Below are 25,960 nucleotides of genomic sequence, written 5' to 3' on the forward strand. Positions count from 1 at the left end.
TTATTTTTACCCTGTGGGAAGCAGCTCCATGACATCATTGTAATGGTGCTCCAGGGTCCTAGAACCATTCCACAACTCCCTGAAACCAGAAGGTGCTGGAGACAGAATTCCGATAAAGATTAGCAGTGTTAATCCTGTTTTCCTCTCTCTCTCACCAAAGAGGCTGCCCAACCTGCTGGCTATCTCCGACCCTATCTATTTTTATTTCAGACCACCGGTGTCCACAGTATTTTCCACTTCTTTTATTCAATCATGGGGTGTGGATGTTGCTAGCTAGGGCAGGATGTATTGCCCATTCCTAATTGCCCGGAGGGCAGGTATGAGCCAACCACATTGCTGTGGGTCTGGAGTCTCATGTAGACCAGACCAGATAAGGATGGCAATTTCCTTCGCTAAAGGACATGAGTGAACCAGATGGGTTATTCCGACAATTGACAGTGGCTTCATGATCATCTTTAGACTCCTAATACCATTTCAAATTTAATTCAAATTCCATGTTGGGATTCAAACTCAGGTACCCAGAAAATTACCTGGATCTCTGGATTACATGGGACTCTGACATGAGTGAGTCTCATTGCCTTCAAGGGACACTCTCTCTGTCTGCTGTGAAAAATATACAACCCAAGCTTCCTCTAACCCAGTGCTGTGCAGAACAAGAGGCGACAGGGACCAGAAATTTGACTTCACGTATCATTTGAGAAACTGAAGCATTGGGAGGGTCGGCGTGGAGTTCAGGAGAATGAAAGGGGATCAGACAGAAATGTACAAAGTTCTGCCAGCAGTTCACAGGCTGGACTTTGGGATGATGTTTCCCTTTCTGGGAAGACCAGAACAAGAGGAAGCAGTCTGAGGATATGGAAAGCCATTTAGGACTGAGGTGAGCAGAAATGTCTTCACTCAGAGATTGAGGATTTTGTGGAATTCTCTCCCAAAGAAACCAGTGGAGGAGAAATCACTGAAAATGCTTTTGGGGAATATGGCATTCAAATAGAATATTGGCACTGGCTGTTTATTCTGGTGGAGTCCATGGGTGAATGGCAAACTCCTGTTCTGATTACTGCAGAAGTGCAAAGGTAGTGAAGATCAGTTCCAGGACAGGTTAGGGAAAATTATTTCCACCATCGTCTGTGAAGCAAAAGGGTGATGAGTTTATTCTCTGAAATATCCCACGCTCAGTCACAGCAGTGTGCACCATCTACAAGATGTGCTGCAGAATTTCACCAAAGATCCTCAGGCAGCACCTTGCAAACCCACGACCCACTTCCATCCAGAAGGACAAGGGGCAGCAGATGCATGGGAACACCAGCCCCCTGCAAGTTCCCCTCCACTCCCCATCCTGACCTGGAAATATATCGCCGTTCCTTCAGTGTCACTGGGTCGAAATCCTGGAATTCCCTCCCTAAGGGGCATTGGACTGCAGTGGTTGAAGAAGGCAGCTCAACCCCTCCTTTTTAAGTGGGGGCAGCTGGGGCTAATAAATGCTGGGCCCAGCTAACTGCAATAACTTCACAGTGGCTAGTATCCCACCAGCCAGGTCTCCCTTTTCTGGACAAATGAGCTGTCCTTTACATAGTCAGGCATGATGATATCAGCATCCTTACACTCCTGTTCCTATCTGTCAGAGAGGGCTCCCTGATTGGACCAGGTTAACAGCTCCAATTAGGGAACTCATATTCTATGAGGACCACGTGATTGAGCTTGTTACAATCATTAGCGGAGGCATCACCGAAGCCCATTGAAAAAATCAAAACAAAATTGTTTAAGAGCGGAATTCTGAAAAAAAGGGAGAGCATGCTCAACTTCTTACAGTCCACAGGCAGGGAGCGCTGCACTGTCGGAGGGTAAGTGCTGAGGGAGCGGGCACTGTCGGTGGGTCAGTGCTGAGGGAGAGGGCACTGTTGGAGGGTCAGGGCTGAGGGAGCGGGCACTGTCGGAGGGTCAGTGCTGAGGGAGCGCCGCACTGTTGGAGGGTCAGTGCTGAGGGAGCGCCACACTGTGGGAGGGTCAGTGCTGAGGGAGCGCTGCACTGTGGGAGGGTCAGTGCTGAGGGAGCACCGCACTGTCGGAGGGTCAGTGCTGAGGGAGCGCCACACTGTGGGAGGGTCAGTGCTGAGGGAGCGGGCGCTGTCGGAGGCTCAGTGCTGAGGGAGTGGGCACTGTCAGAGGGTCAGTGCTGAGGGAGTGCCGTACTGTGGGAGGGTCAGTGCTGAGGGAGGGGGCACTGTCGGAGGGTCAGTGCTGAGGGAGCGCCACACTGTGGGAGGGTCAGTGCTGAGGGAGTGCCACACTGTGGGAGGGTCAGTGCTGAGGGAGCGCTGCACTTTCAGAGGGTCAGTGCTGAGGGACCACCGCACTGTGGGAGGATCAGTGCTGAGGGAGCGGGCACTGTCGGAGGGTCAGTGCTGAGGGAGCGCCACACTGTGGGAGGGTCAGTGCTGAGGGAGTGGGCACTATCGGGGGGTCAGTGCCGAGGTAGTGGGCACTGTTGGAGAGTCAGTGCTGAGGAAGCGGGCACGGTCGGAGGGTCAGTGCTGAGGGAGCCCTGCTCTGTCGGAGGGTCAGTGCTGAGGGAGTGGGCACTGTTGAAGAGTCAGTGCTGAGGGAGCTGGCACTGTTGGACGGTCAGTGCTGAGGGAGCAGGCACTGTCGGAGGGTCAGTGCTGAGGGAGTGGGCACTGTTGGAGGGTCAGTGCTGAGGGAGTGGGCACTGTTGGAGGGTCAGTGCTGAGGGAGCGCCGCACTGTGGGAGGGTCAGTGCTGAGGGGGCGCTGCACTTCTGGATGTACCATCGTTCGGGTGAAAGGTTAAAACCTCTGCTACATGTGCCTTGTTGGAATGCGAATTAAAACATGGAAGAGGAGCAGATGTCGATGTAGAAATCTCCAGGAACTCCTGGTGTCCATACGCTAATGAAATAACAATGGAGCGGGATGAAATCACCTGGCTTTTCTCTTTGTGAGGGCTTCCAGTGCTCAAATTAGCTGTGCCCTCCCATTGGTCAATCAGCAAGTACACTCCTAAAAGCAGGAATTCAATAGCAGTGAGGGGATATCCTTAGGTTCTGAAAGGTGCTATAGAAATGCAAGGCTTTACTCCGTCTCAATCTACATCAAAATGGGGTGTTTACTTCTCTCTGCAGAACGTCCTTAAAAATTATCATCTGCTCCCTGACTGGAAACTCACAATGAACTTGAAAGTTGAAAAAAAGCAGAAATAACTGCGGATGCTGTAAATCAGGAACAAACACTGGGGTTGCTGGAGATACTCAGCAGGTCTGGCAGCAACTGAAAAGAAAATAAATCAGAGTTGATGTTTTGGTTCCTCAGTTCTGATCTTTTCTTCGCAGAAGCTGCCAGACCTGCTGAGCGTTTCCAGTAACTTCTGTTTGTGTTGTTGAACTTGAAAGTTACACTGGCTCAGGTTAGTTGCTCATGTCACTCTCCCTTTTCGCTTTTTGGGAATGAACTGATTGGAGATAATGACTTGACAGCCAGAAATCACAGTCGCTCCCAGCCTGTTGCTAAAGACACCCAGTTCATAAGAACGTGAGAACTGGGTAGTGCAGTAGGTCATTCAGCCCCTTGAGACTGCTCTGCCATTCATTACCATCATGGCTAATCTCATCTCAGCCTCAAGTCCGCTTTCCTTCCTGTTCTTCAAAGCCCTTCAACCCATTACCAATTAAAAATCTGTCTGTCCTCCTTAAATATACTCAGTGTCCAATATCCACTGCATCCTGGGGGAATGAGTGCCACGGGTTCACGACCCTCTGAAAGAAACCATTCCTCCTCATCTCTGTTTCACATTTGCCTGGCTCTAACAATATGACCCCTGGTTCTGGGCTGCCTCACATGAGAAGACATGCTCTCTATGTTTGGTGTAATAGGAACTGCAGATGCTGGAGAATCCGAGATAACAGCGTCGAGCTGACGAAGGGTCTAGGCCCGAAACATCAGCTTTCCTGCTCCCAAGATGCTGCTTGGCCTGCTGTGTTCATCCAGCTCCACACCTTGTTATGCTCTCTATGTCTAATCCCCTTCCTACACCTCACTTAGGAATCCTCTAATTCTTCTAAACTCCAGTGATTCTCGGCCAGAGCTGTGCAATCTCTCTTGACAGCTTTAACTCAGTCTGTACTGCCTGCGGTGGATGCAACGGTTAATTCGCCATGTTCTGGCTTCACTCCCCTTGCCCCAGGCCGGCGTCTGAGGCAAGTTGAAAGGCTATTGTAATTAAACTATTTATTTTACTGGTTGGATCAAATGGTTTGCTCACTCCAATCGATTTTCTGTCTCCTTCACAGGGATGTGAAATAAATCATATTTAAATGTCGGAGAGGGAGGATTTAAACGGAAGAGTTCATCAGTTTCAAAAGGGTCACCAACAGGGATGGACCTTTTTAGACGGATGTCAGGCAGCTGTAAGGAAAATGGATCAGAGATTCCTGGGTACTGTGCAAATGCCACCCATGTTCTGGTGCCCTCACATCTGGTAACATACTGGGATAACACAGGCTGAAAGCGAACATGAACGTGAAAAGAGTGTGGACAAGAGAGGAGAGAGTGTAAGTGCAGCAATCCAGGGGAGAGAGAGAGATCATGGGCAGTAAACAGGGAGAGCAAGTGTGAGTTAATACAGAGTCAGAAAAGAGTGTGTGTGAGAGAGAGAGAGGACAGTAACAGAGAGAAACATTGAGAAGGTGCGGGTGAGCGCTTTTCTGTGTGTGTGTGTGTGTGTGTGTGTGTGTGTGTGTGTGTGTGTGTGTGTGTGTGTGTGTGTGTGTGTGTGTAGAGAGAGAGCGAGAGAGAGAGAGAGAGAGAGAGAGAGAGAGACAGAGTGAATCACTGCAGTAGGAAGAAGGAGAAGAGAAATGAGGCTTAGTACAGGAGAGAGAAAGAGTGAATCAGAGATAGACAGTGTGATCAAGGGCAAGGGAGAATGAGTGAGCCTGAGAGAGTTGGAACAGGAGATGGAGGAGACAGAGGGAGTTTGAGTGCCTGCGTCGACACTGGGGAGGGAGACAAGAGGCTGGACAGGACAGAGAGTGCAGGTCAAAACAGGAGAAAGAGCGTGACGGAGAGAGACAGAAAAACAGAGGGGGTTGGTTTGAAACAAGAGAGAGTAGGGAAAAGGGACAGAGAAAGAGGAACTCCAAGCAGGAACAAAGGGTGGGAGTGAGTCAGAAAAAGCAGAGTGTGTAAGACAGAAGAGGAGGAAGTGTGAGATAGAAAGCTAGTGAAAGAAGTGGAAGCGGAGGGAGAAGGAGAACATGAGACTGAGATGGAGGGTGGGTGAAGAAGATAGTGTAGGATGTAATAATCTTTTTCTCTGCAGTGAGGAGGACCCCCTGAAATAGCGACACTGAAATAGCAAACGCAAACTGAAAATTGCTAATGTTGTATTTTCCAAATCCCCAAACACATCAATATTCAAGGATCAGTGCTTCCTGCCACAGGGAGTTGAAATTATCAGTGAGCTGTATCATTGAGACAGATGTCAGGGAATAAACACTGCAATTAACCATGACACCACACCTCCCAGATGTATCGATATATCCCCCATCTCGACCTCTGGCACAGAGGCAGGAAAATTCTGCCAAATCTGTGTTTTGTATTTATGACGCCTGGTCTGAATTGTGCTCCATGAGTTAATCCACCTCACCCAATCACAAGTGAAAGGGTGATTGCATTTCCAGAGACTATTTGGATGTAAGGAACATCACCCTCTGGCTCACATTCAGTGGACACTTGTTACAGGATGGGTGTTATTAAACTTGAAAGGGTGCAAAACAGATTTACAATGAGGTTACAGTGACTGGAGGGTTTAAGTTATAAGGAGAGGCTGGACAGTCTGAAACTGGAGCATCAGAGGCTGAGGGGTGACCTTATAGAGGTTTATAAAATCACAAGGGGCATGGATAGGATGAGTAGCTAAAGGCGTTTCTTCCAGGGTAGGGGAGAGTACAAAATGAGAGCGCTCAGGTTCCAGGTGAGAGGGGAACTTAAGGGGTAACTTTTGAAGCAGAGGATGGTGCGTGTATGGAATGAGCTGCCAGGGAAAGTGGTGGAGGTGGGTACAGTTACAGCATTTGAAAGGCTTAAGAAAGGACAGGTCCATGGATAGGAAAGGTTTAGTGGGAGATGGGCTAAATTCAGGCAAATGGGCCTAATTCAGTTTAGAAAACCTAGTCGGCATGGACAAGTTGGGCCGAAGGGCCTGTTTCCATGCTGTGAGAATCTAAGTCACAGATATAGTCATTCAGATCTACTGCACAGAAAGAGGCCCTTCAGTCCATCGAATCAGTGCCAGTGACAAACAAATAACTGACCATTCAAATCCCACTTAAACCTCCGGCAACTGGAAAATGATCAGGAACAGCAGTCCTGGGGACAATCTTAGCCCACCGCCCTTCCCCTATTGTTCAACACAAGCTATTTGCCTCTAGCTTATACCTGTCCCCTGACCTCGCACCTTCTCTCTCTCTCGGCTCCTTGCTCCATCCCCACTCACTAATCAATGCAGCACAACTATTCTGAGAGTTCTAAGGAGAAATCAAACAAGAAACTCTTTTCTCTCTCCACAGATGGCAGCCAGACCAGCCAAGTTTCTCTACAATTCAAAACTTCCTGTTTTTATTGTACCAGAATTATTTTCGGATTCCAAAATCTGGTTACATTCATAAAAGACCACCGAGGATTTGGACAGTTGCGAAAATATTTTTCAAAGGCTTTTGAAAATATCACAGACGGTGTAAACACCTATCTTCCATCTTTTTAATTGCGGACTGAATTGAAAAAAAGCAACAGCTGTTTTAAAAGCCAAGTATTGCTGGGGGAATTGACATTTGTGTTTGATAGCACTGTAAGCACTGTTTGCACAGCTGCTGGTTCCAGCTGTAGTTGGAGTGGAGCGTGCAGACGAGCTGGAGCCAAGGGTTATGTGCAAATACAGATTCATCCAGCAACAAGTTGCTGATTGGTCTAGTAGGCAGTTATCAGTGATGAAAGCCTTCTGCCAGATAACAGCTATGTGACTGGTTCTGAGGTAGCTTTACTGCTTGGGGCTGTGATAGCGTGAGACCACCACCAGCTCAGGGGTCCCTCTGTTCTCTGCAGTAAAAGCCACTTTACAAGAGTCAATTTATTTTTCCTTCTGCAGTTGCTGTCAACTGGCTTTTAACCTACATGTCGGTGACCTTTTATAAGTGGGAGGCAGTCACCCTGTACTTGCTGCAAATCACTGAAAGCATCTGGAGAAGGACAACTAAGAAGCAGCATTCTGATCAGCACAAACATCATCTATGCAGATCCCGTGGACAGGCAATTGCTGAACTGCCTTCCCATTCTTTATTTTGGTCCATATCACCCATTTTTTTCCGTGTGTGTGTGAGTGTGTGTGTGTGTTTTTATGTCTGTGTGACTGTATATCTGCGTGAGTCTGTGCATGTGTGCATATGTCTCTGTGTGAGTATGCGTGAGAGTGTGAGTGTACGGATGTATGTATCTCTCTGTGTGGGTGTGCATGCATGTGTGTGCATGTGTATATGTGCATGTGAGAGCATACATGTGAGTATGTGTGTGCGCATTTGCATGTGTATGTATTTTAGTGAGTGAGAGTATGTATGTGTGTCTGTGTGTATTTGTGCATGTGTGTGACTGAGTGAGAATGTGTATATGTGTGTGTGTCTTTGTGTGTAAGTGAGTGCAAGCTTGTGTGTACACATCTATGTTTGTGTGTATGTGTATCTGTAAGGAGTAGGGTGTAAGGATATTGGCGTTTTAGTTAGGAGAGCTTGTGCTGATGATTCAGTCTAATTATTTTCATACATACTAAATGTTAATGATAGAAAAGTTGTCCTTGCATTCTGTCACCCTAGGTCTGAAATGCAGCTAGATTACAGAGCTTTAAAATTTCTTCACATTTTATGATGACTCTGAGAATAGTGGGCAGTGATTGACATTGCACTGTTTGAGTAATGCATGAAGCAACAAGAAACTGGACTGTTGAGCCCTTCCTAGCATTCAGTACGATCATGATTAATGTCTTTTCCACACTAGCCTTTGAAGCCCTGGGTATCCACACGTCTACCGATCTCACAAAACACACTACTTGCCAATCCCTGAGGTGAGGGCACTGTCTGTGAAGAAAGATTGAAGGGCTCAGTCCTGGTATTTAGAAGGGCCAGTGCTGGCCTTATCAAAACATGTAAGATACAGAAGGTGCTTGTCAGGGTAGACAGTGAGTGAATGTTTCCTCTTGGGATGGGATGGGGAGTGTGTTTCACCAGAGCCCATGTTGGCAAGACGCAAAATTTAGCACTGACCGTTGCATGTTATTCTGCGATCGGACAACCCAGGGCAAACAATTCCGAGTGCATTCGAAGCTAACAAACAACCAATTTGAGAGAAATGACCAAGTTGAGAAGGCTTTTCAAGGAGGCAAGTATTCCAAGATAGGAGTGACTGAAAGGCGAAATACAGCCTTCAAGGGTGACAGATGAATGAGGTTCACCAAATTCTAGACAAACAGGTGGGTTTCAAGGGTGTGAAGTTTCAAAGAGGTGAGGGAGGCAGAGAGGTATAAGCAAGAGATGGTCATAGATGCAGGGAGCAACATAAATTCCTTTGAGGGACCCTAACCTTGATTTATTATTGACACATGCACTGAAATATAATGAAAAGTATTGTTTTACATGCTAACCAGTCAAATCATATCTGCCCTAAGCACATCAGGGTAATAGAACAGATTGCAGAAGACAGTGTTACAGCTACAGAGAAGGTGCAAAGTGAGAGATCACTTCTAATATATGAAAGGCCTATTCAGGAGCTTGAAAACAGTGGGGAAGAAGCTGTTCTTCAATCTGTTGGTCCACGTGTTTAAACTTGCGATTCTTCTGCCTGAAGGAAGAGGGTGGAAGAGAGTATAACCAGGGTGCAAGGGGTCTTTGATGATGTTGGCTGCTTTCCTGAGGCAGTGGGAAGTATGAGCGGAGTCGATGGATGGAAGGGTAGTTTTTGTGAGGATGCAGTCAAAGCCCAAAAGCAAAACTTCACACCGTTCTGTTCCTGGTCCTGATGGGGTGAAAGGTCATGCCCTCTGACCTCTCAATGTGCTCTCAGTAGCAGATATTGGGCATCGTGCTGCTATTGCGCGTGGCAGGGAGTCCTGAGGTAGCTTTGAAAAGCGAGACTTATAGGAAAGGAAGGAAGCAGGGGACCTCTCAAAATTCTTCAAATTCCGGCCGAGATAGCCTCAAGAGAATCACATCAAATGACAGCTAGACAGACGTAAGGACCAACAATCCAACTCAAAGAGTCATACAGCATGGAAACATACCTTTCGGCCCAACTAGTCTGCGCCCACCGTAATCCCAATCTAAACTGCCTGCACTGGCCCATATCCCTCCAAACCTTTCCCATTCATGCACTTATCTAAATGTCTTTTAAACGTTGTAACTGTACCCACATCGAGCACTTCCTCTGGGAGTTCACTCCACACCCTCTATGTAAAAGAATTTCCCCTCATTTTCTTTTTAAGACGTTCTCCTCTCAACTTCAAAATACACATCCTGGTCTATGAAAACCCCAGCAAAGTGAAAAGACCCCTGAATTTACCTTATCTATACCTCTCACAATTTTATAAGCTTCTGTCAGGTCACCTCTCGACCTCCTGTGCTCCAGTGGAACAAATCTCATCCTATCCAGTCTCTACTGATAACTTAACACCTTCAGGCTTGGCAACATCCTGGTAAATCTTTTGTGAGCCCTCCCCACATTAAACATACCCTTCTTATAACTGTGCAACCAGAACTGGACACAATAATCCCGAAGAGGCCTCACAAATATTTTATATTAATAGAGCCCTGCTCTGTCAGAGGGTCAGTGCTGAGGGAGTGAGCACTGTCAGAGGGTCAGTGTTGAGGGAGTGGGCACTGTCAGAGGGTCAGTGCTGAGGGAGTGCCGCACTGTCGGAGGGTCAGTGCTGAGGGAACACTGCACTGTCGGAGGGTCAGTGCTGAAGGAGCGGGCACTGTCGGAGAGTCAGTGCTGAGGGAGAGTCGCATTGTCGGACGGTCAGTGCTGAGGGACCACTGCACTGTCGGACGGTCAGCGCTGAGGGAGCGCCATGCTGTCAGAGGGTCAGTGTTGAGGGAGTGCTGTACTTTGCAGGGTAAATGTTCAAATGTTCCCATTGTTGGGCGTCCCTTTATCTCAGTAACATCATTACAGAACGAGGTGATACTCATTTAGAAACAAGACACAAAGGGATTTCCCCTTCCAGTGGTTAAAGATTGTTTGGAATTCTCTACCCCAGCGAGCTGGGAACGCTCAATCTATGAATGCATTTAACAACGGAGGGATCAGCCATGTTCATCTGGCATGGCAGGAAGACACATGGGGGGCTGAATGGCCACTCCTGTCCTATTGCTTATGTTAATTTCGATGGAGGTGATTGAGATCTCTCCTCAAGGTTCAGGGGCTGAGATTTGGGCACTAGAACCCGCCTCAGGTCACAGTGAAATGTTGTATGACACTGTCCCTTTGGTGTTTTCTCAACCATTCTGATCTTCCCAGATGGTTGCTGATTAACTTTGGGACCGCAGGTTCTCTGTACACTAATTATCAGCTCAATGTTCTGGTACTGTCTCTGAAATTTCACGATTCATGTCGAGATGAAAGGAGGACAAAAGGAACATGTTTAAAAGGAAACATGTCAGGCCTCAGGCCAACAACTCCCGCTCCAAATTATTCATCTCCAATTCACCGACCGACATTCCCAATCCCTTGATCTTGCGTGATTGAATTTATCATCCTTTGTGCAGCCTCTGGTGATTCAGTGAGTCTGAAAATTAATCTGCCGTGTCATTACCTCTGTCTCTTCGTTCAGGACCAGTGGTTTGGCAAATTGATACTCTGCTGCAGAGACATAAACTCATAATAAAGGGAATCAAACCAAGTGCAGCCAATGAGGGAGCGGGCACTGTCGGAGGGTCAGTGCTGAGGGAGTGGGCACTGTCGGAGGGTCAGTGCCGAGGGAGTGGGCACTGTCGGAGGGTCAGTGCTGAGGGAGTGGGCACTGTCGGAGGGTCAGTGCTGAGGGAGCGGGTACTGTCGGAGGGTCAGTGCTGAGGGAGGCGGGCACTGTCAGAGAATCAGTGCTGAGGGAGGCGGGCATTGTCGGAGGGTCAGTGCTGAGGGAGTGGGCACTGTCGGAGGGTCAGTGCTGAGGGAGCGGGCACTGTCGGAGGGTCAGTGCTGAGGGAGCGCTGCACTGTCAGAGAATCAGTGCTGAGGGAGGGGGGCATTGTCGGAGGGTCAGTGTTGAGGGAGCGCCGCACTGTCAGAGGGTCAGTGCTGAGGGAGCGGGCACTGTCGGAGGGTCAGTGCTGAGGGAGTAGGCACTGTCGGAGGGTCAGTGCTGAAGGAGCGCTGCACTGTCGGAGGGTCAGTGTCTAGTGAGCGCCGCACTGTCGGAGGGTCAGTGATGAGGGAGCGGGCACTGCCAGAGAGTCAGTGCTGAGGGAGTGCCGCACTGTCGGAGGGTCAGTGCTGAGGGAGTGCTGCACTGTCGGAGGGTCAGTGCTGAGGGAGCGCTGCACTGTCGAAGGGTCAGTGCTGAGGGAGCGCTGCACTGTCGAAGGGTCAGTGCTGAGGGAGTAGGCACTGTCGGAGGGTCAGTGCTGAAGGAGCGCTGCACTGTCGGAGGGTCAGTGTCTAGTGAGCGCCGCACTGTCGGAGGGTCAGTGCTGAGGGAGCGGGCACTGTTGGAGGGTCAGTGCTGTGGGAGCGCCGCTCTGTCAGAGAGTCAGTGCTGAGGGAGATGGCACTGTCCGAGGGTTAGCGCTGGAACTGTGCGCTATGCTCTAATTGTGATCTAATCGAGGATTTGTACCATTTTGGTGAACTCTCAGCCATCTTCTGGCACTTGATGCATTTGGCACAAGTCAGGCTCCACTCATTCACAGTCATTTCGAGTGGAAAGCTCATTGTTTGAGATTATCCTGAGATGTTAGGGATTGAAGTGTGAGGAGAAGATGGAGTCGGTTTGGATTATATTCACTGGGGTTTGGGAGTATGGGACCAGTGTTGTGGAATCTCACAGGAATCTCAGGTCCAGACTGGGTCAATGCCGAGAAAATGTTCCCAATGACCAGGATATGGGGTTAGCCATTCAAAACTGAGGTGAGGGGAAATTTCTTCAACCAGAGAACATGAAGCCAGTCAAATTCTCTGGAGACCAGTCGTGGCCGAAACATTGTATGATTTTGAGTCGGCATCGTATGTAATACATGCAGCTCAAAGAAATTGACAAAAAGTGGGAAAAACTGTTGAATTGGAGGGTCAGAATGAATGGTGGAGCAGATTTGAAGGGCGGAATGGCCTCCTCATGCTCCTGTTTTTCTCTATTACTCTGACAAAGGCCCTTTAGATTTTAAATTGTCGGAGTCACAATAATAATAATAATAAGGCTGTAAAGAATGAGGCACAGTTCCGAACATAAAGCTGAATTATTACATTTCCCAATGCTGCCTTAGCATGAGACCCCGCAGCAGTGTGTAATAAATCTACCTCGCCGACATTATCCAATTCGCAAGGCTTTGTGATGGTTATTAATGCAGTAAATTCATATTACAGTCAGTTTCAACCTCTGCTAAACTCTGATGAGGCTGCAGTATCTCTGAGTGTGGATGAGCTGTAATAGTGTTCCCCTTTCACCACAGTTAAAACTTGCTATGAACTGCATCTGCACCATCTCGGAAATATACCGACATGTCCAACAACTGTCCCTTAAACTGAGGAGGGTCTCCACTCAGGGTTCAGCTTCCCGCAAACAGTCTGAACCCAATGAACAACATCACTGGACTGGCAGCCCCCAACAGCCTGGTCTTCGCTGCCAATTGCAGGCTATTTATTTGAACAAAACCTCCAGCTTTCAGGTGCTTACAGTTTGCGCCGTTGGGATTTTAATTTCTCAGGATGTTTGACACTTTTACCTCCCTGCAGCCATTTCAGAAACACAGTGGAAGGCAATAAATGAATGACTGTCGACGAAAGGGGCAGTTCTAATCCGCACTACAGTCACAATAAGATAGGCTGACACAGAATGGCAGAAAGCCTGGTAAAATGTTGGCACGAGGGGTGAGTGGGAGGTGATGTGGGTGTGGTTGGGGTGGCACAGCTGGTCACACAGGGCACCAGGAGTTAGGGGAGAGTGGATTGTGAGCAGAGCCTGGAATGCAATGGCAGGGTGCATATGGGGGTACGATGGGACATGGGAGGAGGCAGGGGTTGAAGTGAGGGTGGGGTAGGTGCATGAACGACAGGAATTTGAGGGTCTTACATGCCCAGGGGGACATCCCCACAGACTCTGGCCCTGGCTCGCGGAACCCAAGCTCTCCCTGACACACACTCCTGTGTTAACTCCTGCATTCGTGCAAATTCAAACTTTGTGGGCAGTTTTCGCTGCTGTGGGGTTCAGGTGTTACCGTAATTCCTGCTTGGTGCCTCAGGGATGAGCACTCAGATCCCAAACCACCAGGAACATGCAGACCCCTGCGTTTTGAGACAGGGACATTTCTAAATCCGACCAATCTAATGCAACCAATCTAATTCTAAGAGAAAGTGGTAATTCTGCTGTGAAACCGAACGCAGCAGCATGCTGTGTTTTAAACAGAGAGATTAAATTTCACTGCAAACCAAAATCCAACCGCGCAAAAGGTAACATCCTCAATTCGTTCAATATACCAGCGTGGCTAACAATCCGACAATGCAGCACTAACTCTGTGACAGTGCCCACTCCCTCAGCCCTGACCCTCCGACTGTGTGGCACTCCCTCAGCACTGACCCGCCGACAGTGCGGCGCTCCCTCAGCACTGACCCTCCGACAGTGTGGCGCTCCCTTCGCTCTGACCCCGCGATAGTGTGGCGCTCCCTTAGCCCTGATCCTTCGAGACAGCAGCAATGCAGCACAGATAGTTTCAGACTCAACTTCCAGACGTAGACCAATTGAACACAGCAAACTGTTTCTTGGTCCTTTGCCAGTTGCCCTGATAGTATCAGTGGCTAATAAGACTAAATGGGCCGAATAGCCTGCTTGTGCGCTGATGGGATGCTGTGGACGACAGATTTTTAATTTGAATAGGGGAGGGGAGAGGTTAGTTGGGCTGAGTCTGTGATGGTATTGAATGAGCAGTTCTGGGGTTTATGTTCTTATTTGTGTGCGGATATAGCTGCCCGGAGAACGCTGCTTACCTCTGGTGCCATTGAAGAACAGGGTTTGTCGATTTGGGTTCTGGATGACGACAATCGATCCGTCATAATTGTGTAGCCTACAGGCTATCTCAGCTGTTTTTCCTTCCATCACGGTCACATTCTCAGCCTGAACCACTTGGCTACTCACTGTCAGGGCAAAACACAGAGAAACCTCCAGTTACAATCACCCTTCCAAATTGTCCCTCTCCTCACCTCCTCCCTCCACCCAACTTGAACACAATAACCCGGGTGTCACCCTTTGGAATAATGGCATAGCAAGCTCACACCAAGAGCAATGTAGTGCTGATACAGATCTTTAATTCTCCCCCTGATCCACAATGGGATGTGGGACAAAATTTAAACGTCTGACTGTGCCCGCTCCCTCAGGGCTGACCCTCCGAAAGTGCCCGCTCCCTCAGGGCTGACCCTCCGAAAGTGCCCACTCCCTCAGCACTGACTCTCCAACAGTGCGGTGCTCCCTCAGCACTGACCCTCCGACAGTGCCCGCTCCCTCAGCACTGACTTTCCGACAGTGCCCACACCCTCAGCGCTAACCATCCGACAGTGCGGTGCTCCCTCAGCGCTGACCCTCCGACAGTGCCCGCTCCCTCAGCACTGACTTTCCGACAGTGCCCACACCCTCAGCGCTAACCATCCGACAGTGCGGTGCTCCCTCGGCACTGACCCTCCGACAATGCCTGCTCCCTCAGCACTGACCCTCCGGCAGTGCGGCGCTCCCTCAGCACTGACCCTCCAACAGTGCGGCGCTCCCTCAGCACTGGCCCTCCAACAGTGCGGCGCTCCCTCAGCACTGACCCTCCGAAAGTGCGGCGCTCCCTCAGCACTGACCCTCCGACAGTGCCCACTCCCTCACCACTGACCCTCCGACAATGCCTGCTCCCTCAGCACTGACCCTCCGGCAGTGCGGCGCTCCCTCAGCACTGACCCTCCAACAGTGTGGCGCTCCCTCAGCACTGGCCCTCTGATAGTGCGGCGCTCCCTCAGCACTGACTGTATAAAACACTGGCTGGACTGCCAATAAACTCTGAGCAGTGCTGGACCCCAGATTCCAGGAAGGGTGTGACTGAGACTGAGCAAAGGGGATACACATGGAACATTCCCGGGACCGGAGAGTTTTAATGATGAAGACACACTGGACAGGCATGGGCTGTGTTCCTCCAGATCACAGGATGCTGATGAGAAAGTTAATTGAGCTCAATAAGTGTGGAGTTTTAAGGGATTAATTTGACACAGGGAGCTGTTGGGTTCTGGAGCTCATTACCTGGAAGACTAATGGGCCCAACAGTCTAAGCATTGCTGCATGGAGTCAAGTCCTTTCCAGTTAGCATTAAGATAATGGGCCAAAGGGCCTCTGTTCTGCAGCAACATTTTCACTAGTCCAACAGTTCAAATGAACAGGTTCAATGCCCATGATGGATGTGCCACAGAAATGGAATAAAGGGGATTATTTGTCAACATTGACAGAAAAGCCGCAGCCTACGTGTTTATGGGTAATTTGTTTCAAACCGTCCAGTGGTTTAATAACATGGAGAAAGAATTTTCACCACAACCTCATCATTTAAAGCCGAGGGCATTCGGACGTCCATCAGCAGAAGCTGTTCCAAATGCAAAACCCACTAACTTCATCAAGTACAGTCTCCAGGGCAACAGACACACCCCACCGCACCCCCGCCACCCCCCACCAACCCCCCCCAACCCACTCACTGCCCACACCTGAAAGAGCCTGCCAGTCAGCCTCTCATCGCCCACAAATACAACAAACAAGACTGGCGTTTCACTGGCACCTTACCACACCAAGGCCTCTCACAGCCAAGGTAGGAAGCTCGAAAAGGTCATTTTTATACATTTGGAAACAATGCAGCCCATTTACGCGCACCCAGCTCGCACTGACCCTCCAACAGCACGGCACTCAAATACTCAATTTACACTGAAATACATTCACTCACTCTCGCACACTCACACACAAACATTGTATCTCCCTCAATATTGACCGTCTGATGGTGCGGCACTCCCTCAGCACTGACCCTCCGACAGTGCCCACTCCCTCAGCACTGACCCTCCGACAGTGCCCGCTCCCTCAGCACTGACCCTCCGACAATGCGGCGCTCCCTCAGCACTGAGCCTCCGACAGTGCCCATTCCCTCAGCACTGAGCCTCTGACAGTGCCCATTCCCTCAGCACTGACCCTCCGACAGTGCCCGCTCCCTCAGCACTGACCCTCCGACAGTGCCCGCTCCCTCAGCACTGGCCCTCCGACAGTGCAGCACTCCCTCAGCACTGACCCTCCGACAGTGCCCGCTCCCTCAGCACTGACCCTCCGACAGTGCCCGCTCCCTCAGCACTGGCCCTCCGACAGTGCAGCACTCCCTCAGCACTGACCCTCCGACAGTGCCCGCTCCCTCAGCACTGACCCTCTGACATTGTGGCGTTCCTACAGCACTGATCCTCTGACAGTGCAGTGCTCCCTCAGCACTGACCTTCCCATAGTGCCCGGTCCCTTAGCACTGATCCTCCGACAGTGCCCACTCCCTCAGCACTGACCCTCCGACAGTGCCCACTCCCTCAGCAATGACCCTCCGACAGTGCCTGCTCCCTGAGCACTGACCGTCCGACAGTGCGGCGCTCGCTCAGCACTCACTTTCTGACAGTGCCGCCCTCTCTCCGGAATTGCGGGGAGGATAATGGGACTCATTCCCACAGGGAGTCTTGGAGCTGAATTGTGTGGATGTACTGAAGGTGAGGGAATCTGGGTAATCACACAAGGGAGAGGAGGAAATGGTGATGGAGATGTGGGGGTGACGTTAAGAATTGTCTGGGCTGGGGTGGTTGGCCTGGAGCAAAAGCATTAGTAATAGACAATAGACATTAGACAGTAGACAATAGGTGCTGGAGTAGGCCATTTGCCCTTCGAGCCAGCACCACCATTCATTATGATCATGGCTGATCATCCACAATCAGTATCCTGTTCCTGCCTTATCCCCATAACCCTTGATTCCACTAACATTAAGAGCTCTATCTATCAGCACAGGGCGAATGGGCTGAATGGCCTGGTCCGATCTAAGAACCTGCCTCTCGGGTGGGAAGGTGAATGCTTGTGCTGTCAATGTCAGAGGATCGAGTGTCGGAGAGCTCGACAGAGGGAAGTTGTAAGTAATTAATTCCCAAGGGTCCGAGCCACTGACAGCTAATTACACAGGGACAGGAAGCTGATGGTTCCCCGTCCAGCAAAACTGAACTCTATCCCAGCTAGCCAGGGTTCCAAATCTCCCGAGACTTCCCGAAACAGAGGTGATAAATCAACCATCATCTTCGACAGAACAAAATGTGACATTGTACGAAGCAGGCACAGCTCCAGGCCAGGTTTCACAATGCAGAAGACAAAACTGCTGAACTAAGCCCAATCTGTGCAGCTCATGGCATCTGCTGGTCTCTGCATCAGAGCATCAGCACCACCTGACACCCCAGTCAATGTTTGCTGAGCCATGCGGTTCAACGTTCACATGGCTCCCTCACTCTTGGACACATCGTCACTGTTGCTTTGCTCAAGATCACTGGCTACAGACATAAACTAAACATCAGGGTCACTGCTGAGGGAGCCCCACACTGTCGGAGGGTCAGGCTGAGGGAGTGGGCACTGTTGGAGGGTCAGTGCTGAGGGAGTGGGCACTGTCGGAGGGTCAGTGCTGAGGGAGCGCCATACTGTTGGAGGGTCAGTGCTGAGGGAGTGGGCACTGTCGGAGGGTCAGTGCTGAGGGAGCGCCATACTGTTGGAGGGTCAGTGCTGAGGGAGTGGGCACTGTGGGAGGGTCAGTGCTGAGGGAGTGCCGCACTGTGGGAGGGTCAGTGCTGAGGGAGCGCCGCACTGTGGGAGGGTCAGTGCTGAGGGAGCGAGCACTGTGGGAGGGTCAGTGCTGAGGGAGTGGGCACTGTCGGAGGGTCAGTGCTGAGGGAGTGGGCACTGTCGGAGGGTCAGTGCTGAGGGAGCGCCATACTGTTGGAGGGTCAGTGCTGAGGGAGTGGGCACTGTCGGAGGGTCAGTGCTGAGGGAGCGCTGCACTGTGGGAGGGTCAGTGCTGAGGGAGCGCCGCACTGTCGGAGGGTCAGTGCTGAGGGAGCGCCGCACTGTCGGAGGGTCAGTGCTGAGGGAGCAAGCACCGTTGGTGAGTCAGTGCTGAGGGAGTGCCACCCTGTTGGCTGTTCTCCCGCTTAGTGAAAGAGCCCCACTGCCTGTGAAATGATTAACCTTGTCCTGAATTGACTAGCCGTGCTCGAGCAAAGCAAGTCCTCTCCCACCACAGTGATGCATTATGAGGATGTCAAATATTTATGTTATTGTGTTATGTAAATGTGCATAACTGATTTTGAAGCAAAATGTTGTAAAGTCTGTCTCTGAGGCAGTCGGCCCCTTTGGAATATCTAACACAATTGCTGAGATATTAAAAACAAATCTGCTGTGCTCAGATCCCTTGCTGATTGAGAGCAATTTGATAAAACCCCAACCTTGTAAAGACAGTCATGCTATAATAAAAATCTGCTTAACTTCAACAAGCTGTTTGTTCATTCTAAATCAATCAGCCTGTTGATCTCCATGGCCTTGGCCATCTCTTAACCTCTCAACTTCTCTCTACAATGTTAACTCTCTCTCTCTGTCTCTCGCTCTCTCTCCTCATCTTCCTTGCTTTCTCTCTCCATCTCCCTTTCTCACCCTCACTCTCTCTCTCTCTCTCTCTCTCTCTCCCCACCCCAGTCTCTCCTGCCTCTCTATCGCTCTTTTCACCTTCCTGTATTGTTCTCTCTCTCCATCTTCCTCTCTCACTCTCCTCTCTCCCTTATTTTTGCTTTCTCTCCCAACTTCCTCTCTCACTCCCTCTTTCAGTCTCTACCACCCCTCTCTTGCTCTCTTCATCTTCCTCTCTCATTCTCTCTTCAGCTTCCTTGCTCACTCTCATTCACTCTCTCCTGCCTCTCTGTCTCTCTCCTCATCTCCCTTACTCAGTCTTTTCCCGGCCTCATCTTTCCTCTCTCTTTCATTTTCTCGATCTCTATCACCGTCTGTTTATTTCCTTCTTGCGAACATGTGAGATAGGAGCAGAATGAGGAAACCTAGCTCCTAGTTCCACCACTGAGTAAGTTCAAATCTGCTCTTCTGCTCTCCTCAATAACCTTTCACCACCTCTTTATTCTTTATGCATTCACGGGATGAGAACATCGCTGGCCAGGTAGCACTTATTGCCCATCCTTAATTGCCCAGAGGGCAGTTGAGAGTCTGGAGTCTTTGCTGTGGGTTTGGAGTCACATGTAGGCCAGACCAGGTCAGGATGGCAGTTTCCTTCCCTAAAGGACATGAGTGAACCAGATGGTTTTTTCCCAACAATCAGCAATGGGGTTCATGGCCATCAGACTCTTAATTCCAGATTTTTATTGAATTTAAATTCCACCATCTGCTCTGGCAGGATTTGAACTCAGTTTCCACCCTCCCCCCACAGAGAATTACCTTGTTATCTGGATTAATTATGTGGATTAATCTTGATAATATCACTAGGCTATATTGTCTGTCCCTTAACAAGGATGTCTCAACATCTGCTGAAAAAATATTCAAGGATTCTCCTTTCACTTTTTCTCAGGCAAAGTTACAATCATGACCCTCTGTGAGAAATAAATATCACACAGTCTCTGTTTTAAATGGGCAAGACCCTCTCTTTCTCACTCCTCTCTATCTCCTTCGATCACTCCATCTCCCTCTGTCTATCTCCTATCCTCCGTCTCTCTATGTCCCTCGAATTCTCCATCTCCCTCTATCTCCTATCCTTCTCCCTCTCTTTATCTCCCTCTATCTCTTCTCTCTTTCACTATCCCCCTCCATGTCTTCTTCTCCCTCTCTCCATCTCCCTCTCTCTACCTCCTATCCTTCTCCCTCTCTCTATCTCCCTTGATCTCTCCATCTCCCTCTCTTCTCATACCGTCCTCTGTCTTTCCTTCTGCCTCTCTGTATCTCCCTATCTCCCTCTATCCTTCCTTCTCCCTCTATGTCTCCCTCTCTCACTTCCACACTCACTATCTTCTTTTGCCTCTTTCTTTGTCTCCTGCTCTCCCTCTATCTCCCTCCTTCACGCTCTCTCCCTGCCTCTTCCTCACTTGCTCCCTTTCTATCCATCTCCCTCCCTCTCTCTCTCTGCATCTGCCTCTTCCTCTCTCTCTCTCCCTCCCTGCTTCTTCCACTCTCTCCATCTCTGCCTATCTTCCTCTATCCCTCCCTCTCTCTCTCTCTCTCTCCTTGCCACTTCCTCTCATTCTCTCTCTCTATCTCCCTTTATTTCTCCCTCCCTCTCTCCAACAGTCAATCGGCCACTAAGTCATCTTCTGAACTCAACATTGAATTCTCGAAGTTTGGGAAGATTTGAGTCTGAGAGGATTGAAGTGGGGGGTGAAATCTGAGAGGGAATATCTCGCAGAACAAGGAACATTCAAGAGCAGTAAATAATGGAATGCTCTCGCTCTAGAGGGCAGGGTTTAGCGAGGCTGAGGGAGAGTGAGGTCCCAGAGTGGGTGCAAGGAGGAGGTGAGGGAGTGGAGGGTAGGATGGGGTGGTGGGGGCGAAGTGTGGAGGCGAGTGTGAGTGAGGAAACAAACATTGCCCAACTTCCAAATGTTGCACCCAACCCCCCCAACCCAAGTGCTCCATCTGCTCCAATGCAAATTCTACTCCCCAACCCTTTAAAATCCTGGCCCTTTCCCCATTCCCTGCACATGGGAAGGTCACACTCATACACTTTGCGACAGAGACAGGGACGTTGGCAGTGGAGGGGTTGGCTTACAGAGGGGGAAATTGTATCAGGATGTTGGGAGTATTGGGGATGTCAGGGTGCCGGGGATATTGGGGGGAGTTGGGGATATTGGGGGGTATTGGGAATATCAAGGGAGTTGGGGATATCGGGGGATGGGGGTATCGGGGGAGTGCTGGGGACATCAGAGGGGGGGAGGATGTTTAATTGTTCCCATTGTATACAGGGGCCTTTGCTCAAATTTTACAGCCCCTGAAGTTTTATAAACTTGGGAGAAACCATTTCGTCACAGGCAGGCCTTCCATTAAACAATTGTGAAAGGCGAAACTCTATCAATCATCATGAGCTTTTAGCAGCAATCACTTTGATTTATGATGGTATTCCTGTTTTATTGCTTTCAAATATTATCCCTATTCAATCTCAGTCGACAGGTCCAGCTGGAGACAACTCGCCAACACAGTTTCTCTGTAATCTTAACAGCAGTTCCAGTTACCCACGAACATTCACAGGCAAAACTGCACCTCACGTGAATAAAACAGGTCTGACAGTGCTGTGACCCTCAGCACTGACCCTCGGACAGCACGGCGCTCCCTCAGCACTGACCCTCCGACAGTGCGGCGCTCCCTCAGCACTGACCCTCCGACAGTGTTGTGACCCTCAGCACTGACTCTCCAACAGTGCTGTGACCCTCTGCACTGACCCTCCGACAGCGCGGCGCTCCCTCAGCATTGACCCTCCGACGGTGCCCACTCCCTCAGCACTGATCCTCTGACAGTGCGGTGCTCCCTCAGCACTCACCCTCCGACAGTGTGGCGCTCCCTCAGCACTGACCCTCTGACAGTGCCCACTCCTTCAGCACTGACCCTCTGACAGTGCCCACTCCCTCAGCACTGACCCTCTGACAGTGCCCACTCCCTCAGCACTGACCCTCCGACGGTGGGTCGACAGACTAGTGACCAGGTATTGATGACACAGACCAGTAGCCTACGATAGGTTCTCAAGTAACTGTGACTGGGGCTGTGAAGCAGATAGAGAGAGAAGTGATCAGATCTCCACCAGCCCAGGAGCTCTGTCTGTTCTCCGCAGTCAAAACGCAGGTTACACCTGATGAGAAACCAGCTCATCTTTCCTTTAGCCGATCCTGTAACCGGCAAGTAAAGGGGTTTTGTTTTATCTGTGAAACAGCCACCCTGTGACTTCTGCAAACCATGCACACATTCAGAAAAAGAAAATAGAGAAGGAACTTCCTGATCAGCAAAGAGTTGACCTGAAAGACCTTCTGAATAAAGATTGCGGGACTACTTTCATCAACCTCCCTCTGCTCATGTGTTAAATTTCCCCTGTTTATGTCTGTTTATCTGTCTTTGCATGCGTAAGGGAGACTTTCCAAGGGGATCAGTGTTCTTTTGAAGTGTTCTACGCCAACGGTATATGATTATTCATCAGTTACTTGAGCTAAATAATCACCCTTGTCTTTGATCTCTGCTTTCTATTAATGTTGATCTGGAAACTTTGCATATTTTTAAAGGCTTTAACTTCTGTGTTGAGTCTGGGAGCAGAGCGGTGTGATACTCGTGGAGAGCTGTATTTGAGAACTTCCCACATCACGAGAGGAGAGGTATGGCCCATCACACTTTGGAATGCTTCACTTTGGCTCAAGGGCACATTTACCTCAGAAGCTGTAATGCGCAGGGGAGCACATTGGCATCAAACACAAGATCTAAAACGTGTCCTCTGGAGAGAGCTGAGGATGATCAGTCATTGACTTCACTCAAAGCCCAAGTCGACTGGGTGTTCGGCATCGAGGACTACAACAGGGGAGCACAGACGAGGTAGAAGATACGCCACGAACTGGACGAATAGGGGAGCAGATCCAACAGTCTGGACATCCTCCTCCTACTACCTTTACACATGTTCCCCACCCCCGCACATCTCAAGGTGCAGTAAGTATGGAGCAGGACTGAAAATCCTCTGTCTGCTCCCTTTGCTGGGAGGCTACGCGAATCCAGCAATGCCACAAAGTTTCCGCATGCAAATCTCACGGATTTGGTCCTGCTTTGCCTCAGGAAGAAGTGGGAGTGAAAGGGGAGTCCAAACCCCGTCCTGAAACACACGCATTGCGCTCACAGCTCCACATCCCTATTCCAAACTCTCTCGGAAGGGGTCTTACTGTGCAGACTTGGTCACTCTGCAGTAGCACTCCCCTACCGTCACAGCGCCTCACCCTGGCAGAAGGAGGAAGTACGACATGATGGGTTGACGCGGAAAAGAAATACTAAAATCCCTTGGGAAAGTGGCCGTGGGAACTCATAATAAACTCTCAGGGAACGAGCGAGCATGACAGGATTTTTAATATGCTGCAGATAATATTGAGAAAAGCGCTGGAGGGAATGTTTTGAAGCCTTTATGAGGGAAAATAAATTCAAAAACACGATAAAAAAAAACAGTTTCCTTCAACTTTGACTTCAGAACTTGAGAAAACCAGATGAGATTTATTGTCCCCTCACAGTGTATCATGGCTCCGAAAAAAAGGGTAATTACCATGCCAACAAGAAGAGAAGGATTCGTTATTCTATCTGTGTGGACCATCAGAAAATCAAACAACAGAAACATTAACGCAATTGTTCCCCTATACTGTCCCCATCAACCATTCCCAGGCATTTACAGCACGGGTGTCAGACCCAAAGTAAAACTTACTGAAATAACTCGCCAGAGGCTGCTATCCCTTCATCCAGTCACCCTTTATTGTCCTGTGCACAGCACTTGACAGCTCTCGGAGTAAACAGAACCCTCTGACCCTCCTGTTTCTATCTGTCAGCCAGGGCTCCCGGATTGGACCAGGTTAACAGCCCCAATCAGGCAACTCATACTCTATGGGGCCCACCTGGCTGACCGCGTCGCAACTTCTGGTACTGTTTTAAACTGAATGTAAAGCTCACTCAACGCTGTTTCACCCCCCCCACCTCACCCCGCCACCATCAAACACTGCCAAGACAGGTTCAGCATGGATAGCGAGTAAAGCTCCCTCTACACTGTCCCCCCCATCAAACACTCCCAGGACAGGTACAGCATGGATAGTGAGAAAAGCTCCCTCTACACTGTCCCCCCCATCAAACACTCCCAGGACAAGGATAGCATGGGGTCAGATACAGAGTAAAGCTCCCTCTACACTGTCCCCCCCATCAAGCACTCCCAGGACAGGGACAGCACGGGGTTAGATGCAGAGTAAAGCTCCCTCTACACTGTCCCGCATCAAACGCTCCCAGGACAGGGACAGCACGGGGTTAGATTCTGGGATAGTCCTGTCTTCCCCCCTCAGGTGGAAAAACATTATCTCGAGATCGATCCTCTCAAAACCCTAACTTCAAAACTCAAAGACAGGACGCAGGATATAGGTGTGGCCAAAACACTGAATGTTTTTAAGGAGGAGCTCAATACAGTTCTTGGGGATAAAGGGGTCGAAGGGTATGGGGGTTAGAAGGCAGCAACAGGGGACTGTGTCAGCTGTGATCAGACTGAATGCTGGAGCAGGCTCGAAGGGCTGAACGGTCTCATTCTGCTTCAATTTCCACTTGGCTGTGTGTTTCCCCTTCAAGCAGGTAAACCTTAGGTGCCCCTTCCACAGCCCGTGTTTCGCAGTGACACTGCTGTGAAATGTCTACCTTCTGCCCACATCTATTCCTTGGCTCCTGGACTCGCCCCAGGGCCGGGGTGGCGGGGGGGAGGGGGCAGTGTGGTTCAGAAATCCAAGGTGTGCCAGAGACAATATATTGGCGGCACGGTTGGCTCAGTGGTTAGAGCTGCAGCCTCACAGAGCCGGGGACCCAGGTTCGATTCCACCCCGGACTATCCGTGTGGAGTTTGCACATTGTCCCCGAGTCTGCGCGAGTTTCCTCCGGGTGCTCCAGTTTCCTCCCGCTGTCCAAAGGTGTGCAGGTTGGGGTGAACTGGCTGAGCTAAATTGCCCCTAATGGGCAGGAGGGTGTAGGCTAGGGGCATTAGCCATGGGAAATATAGGGTAGGAGGGGTGAATCTGGGTGGGACGTTCTTCAGAGAGTCAGTATGAACTTGTCGGGCAGAATGGCCTGTTTCCAAGGATTCTGTTCTGTTCTCTATGCACTGTGTTATAATCCCCAAATACTAGGCCACTCTCTGTCTGCCGAATACCAGGCCATTGCGTCTCTCCCCAAACACCAGGCTGCACTCTCTCTCTCTCCAAACAGTAGGCCATGCTCTGTCTCTCTAAACACTGGATCCTATCTCTGTCCAAACACTGGATCCTCTGTCTCTGTCTCTGCATTGACAGTGAGGGTGGCTGCCCATAGCCACACCCATCAGAGGACCCACAAATTGGGGTGAGGCCGAGCAGTATTATCATCAGACAACCAGGCTGGATGCTGGGAGTCACGTGTAGGCCCAGGCCAGGGAAAGGCAGCAGATTTCCCTCCATGAAGGGCAGTAGCAAACCAGATAGGATTTTAACAAAGATTGACACTGGTTTTGTGGGGACTGGGTCTCAAAAGAAACTTACCAGGGCATTGCTGGGTATAGAAGGCTTTTTCCCTGGAGAATTGGAGGTTGAGAGGCAACCTGATAGAAGTTTATAAAAACATGTGGGCTATAGATAACGGTACGGAGATAGCAGGAACTGCTGATGCTGGAGAATCTGAGATAACAAAGTGTGAAGCTGGATGAACACAGCAGGCCCAGCAGCATCAGGGGAGCAGGAAAGTTTGGCGTTTCGGGTCGAGACCCTGAAGAGGACCTGAAACGTCACACTTTCCTGCTCCTCTGATGCTGCTTGGCCTGCTGTGATCATCCAGCTTCACACTTTGTTATCTTTATTATTATAGATAATGGTGGGTGTCATTTCCCAGTTGGGGGGGGGGGGGGGGTGGGCGGTAC

At 50.0% G+C, this 25,960-nt stretch overlaps 1 protein-coding gene across 1 annotated transcript in view; it reads right to left on the reverse strand.

Annotated features, from left to right (window-relative positions):
• The window catches only part of cadm4 (cell adhesion molecule 4), a 198,204-nt gene that overhangs the window by 69,860 nt on the left and 102,384 nt on the right, over positions 1–25,960 (reverse strand). Inside the window, exon 2 of the mRNA XM_059641283.1 lies at positions 14,253–14,399. Within this exon, the coding sequence (XP_059497266.1) occupies positions 14,253–14,399 (147 nt within the window). The remainder of the gene's footprint in view (positions 1–14,252; positions 14,400–25,960) is intronic.

This window comes from Stegostoma tigrinum, chromosome 41 (genome assembly GCF_030684315.1).
Source record: "Stegostoma tigrinum isolate sSteTig4 chromosome 41, sSteTig4.hap1, whole genome shotgun sequence".
Lineage (NCBI taxonomy): Eukaryota > Metazoa > Chordata > Chondrichthyes > Orectolobiformes > Stegostomatidae > Stegostoma > Stegostoma tigrinum.